The 2280-nt window shown below is 44.7% G+C and overlaps 1 protein-coding gene across 1 annotated transcript in view; it reads left to right on the plus strand.

Annotated features, from left to right (window-relative positions):
• The window catches only part of LOC107113431 (ornithine decarboxylase antizyme 1-like), a 9892-nt gene that overhangs the window by 6436 nt on the left and 1176 nt on the right, over window positions 1-2280 (plus strand). Inside the window, 2 exon segments of the mRNA XM_015414758.1 lie at window positions 1050-1178; window positions 1180-1439. Coding sequence (XP_015270244.1) covers window positions 1050-1178; window positions 1180-1439 — 389 coding nt within the window.

Consider the following 2280-nt stretch of genomic DNA (forward strand, 5'->3'; position numbering starts at 1 on the left):
GAGAATCAAAACTGCTTGATATATAAGGTTCGCCCATTGAGACACTACAAAAAAATTAAAAGGGTGGGAGTGTTGTGCCTTAGTAAGCTATTTTGACGGGCTTCCATTTGGTAAAACTCCAGCTCTGGTTTGAATGCACAAGAACTTCTTGCCTATGATTGATCTCTCCCCCCCCCTCCCAAGAAACCCAGTACTGTGTTAGTGGTATAAAAATATAAGCTCAAAACCTGTTTTCTTTCGATTTCCTTGTTGGTACTGTTGAGTTGATTGTAGTCCCCTTGGTGTCTCATCTCATAGTCTTTGTTAGAACCTGTTGGCTTCCTCTTCTGGCCCCTCCGCTGTTCCTAACTGTGCCACGACAACACAGACGACTGTCTTTTCTGTCTCTTTCAGTTCCAGGGTGTCTTTCAGTTGCTGTAGTAACCTGGGTCCAGGTCCTCGGTGGTGCTCCTGATGCCCCTCACCCACCCCTGAAGATCCCAGGTGGGCGAGGGAATAGTCAGAGGGATCACAATCTTTCAGCTAATTTATTTTATTCTGTAAGTATGTACGGTTTTTGTGGTGGGGATTAACACAAACTGGGGGTTGGGATCAATGCTCCCTCTAAGCTGTGGAGTCTTGTGAGCAAAAATTCTACTCTGTGAGCTACCGGCATTAAAGTTGTGAGTGAGCGATTGGGCTGCTGCATAAATCAGTTTGCTCTGGAGCCGTCCTTCCTGAGTGAAGACTAGAGATGTAAAATTTCTGGAAATGTTGAAGCTTGGGAAAAAACCCGTTTTTTTCCCGGAAAAAATGGAAATTTTTGGAAAAATTGAAAAAAATGCTACATTAGCATTTCTTTTGTCTTTTCTAGATTGAACGTCATTCTGTTACTTTAGGAACATAAAATATGACTATGGACATTTTTACTTGGCATGAAATTATCACAACTAGCATATTAAAAATATAGTGTATCCAAACAATTATTACAAACAGAATACCCACCCACATGCAAAAACAAAACTGAAACTTTTTGGATCCTCAACAGTCACTGCTTCGCCCGCGAGAAGGAAGGAAATAAAAAGACCCACCAAGGAGCCGCAGACATGCCCGCCCTGCCCGCCAGCGCTGCTCTGAGGAGTTCCAGGGTGTCTTTCAGTTGCTGTAGTAACCTGGGTCCAGGTCCTCGGTGGTGCTCCTGATGCCCCTCACCCACCCCTGAAGATCCCAGGTGGGCGAGGGAATAGTCAGAGGGATCACAATCTTTCAGCTAATTTATTTTATTCTGATAATCGGCTGAATGTAACAGAAGAAGTAACATCAAATAACAGGACGAGAATCCTTAATGTCCAGTCCAGGCTGACGGATGCCAAGCACATTAGTTGGAGAACTGTGCTGAACAACAACCACCTGTACATTGAAATCCCTAATGGTGCTCTGCCTGAAGGGAGCAAAGACAGGTAAGCAGAAAATACCTTGGCGTGTTTTGGCTGCTCTTAGGTTTGGCGCTTTGTTTTGTCATCTTTCTCCTCTGAAGCCACTCTCAGGTGAATTCTTAAAACGGCTCCTGTTTTGGTGTTTGGTAAAAGCTGTCAGGTTCTGCTGGAGAATGCAGATGTGCATGCAGTACACAATAACCTCCGTCCCACACCATTGGTCTCTGCAGTCTCTGGGTAGAATTTGAAGGTATTTTACAAAGTACGCTCCCACCCCCATCTGATGGTGGACAGTAGTTGAACTCTGCCAAGGGGGATCAGGGAGTCTGTTATAATACCCGGAGGGTTTTCCCCCAAAAAAATGAAGTGTAGAAAAAACTAATCTGAAAAGGGCATATTTTATATTATGACTTCCCTGCCTCCAGCTGCATGAGCAATCGGCATTTAATAGGAGAGCTGAAACTCTGTAGTGAACTTGGTTCTTGTAGCAAGTCTCAGCAGTTGTGTCAATACAAGTCCGAGTGCAGGCAAGATTGGTTCTTCTGACGCATATTTAATCCTAAAAAGGGTATTAAGCTATAGATGGGGTACTAGCAGGTACTCATTTGCATATTAAGTGACACTCCCCTAATGTAGCCAATCCTCCAAGAGCTTACAGCAGCTCCTGTAAGAAGAGCTCTGTAAGCTCCTGGAGGATTGGACGCACATTTAATCCTAAGAAGGGTATTAAGCTATAGATGGGGTACTTATAACTAAAGAGCAAGTCGGGGCGTGGAGAGCAGGCAGGACTTCCTCTTTGGCTGCAAAACAGATGGCTGAGATTGCTCTGGACCTTTGCCTGTCGTCTGGCTTGCCTTCACTCCCC

Source organism: Gekko japonicus, unplaced genomic scaffold (genome assembly GCF_001447785.1).
Source record: "Gekko japonicus isolate JY-2015 unplaced genomic scaffold, Gekko_japonicus_V1.1 scaffold1612, whole genome shotgun sequence".
Taxonomy (NCBI): domain Eukaryota; kingdom Metazoa; phylum Chordata; class Lepidosauria; order Squamata; family Gekkonidae; genus Gekko; species Gekko japonicus.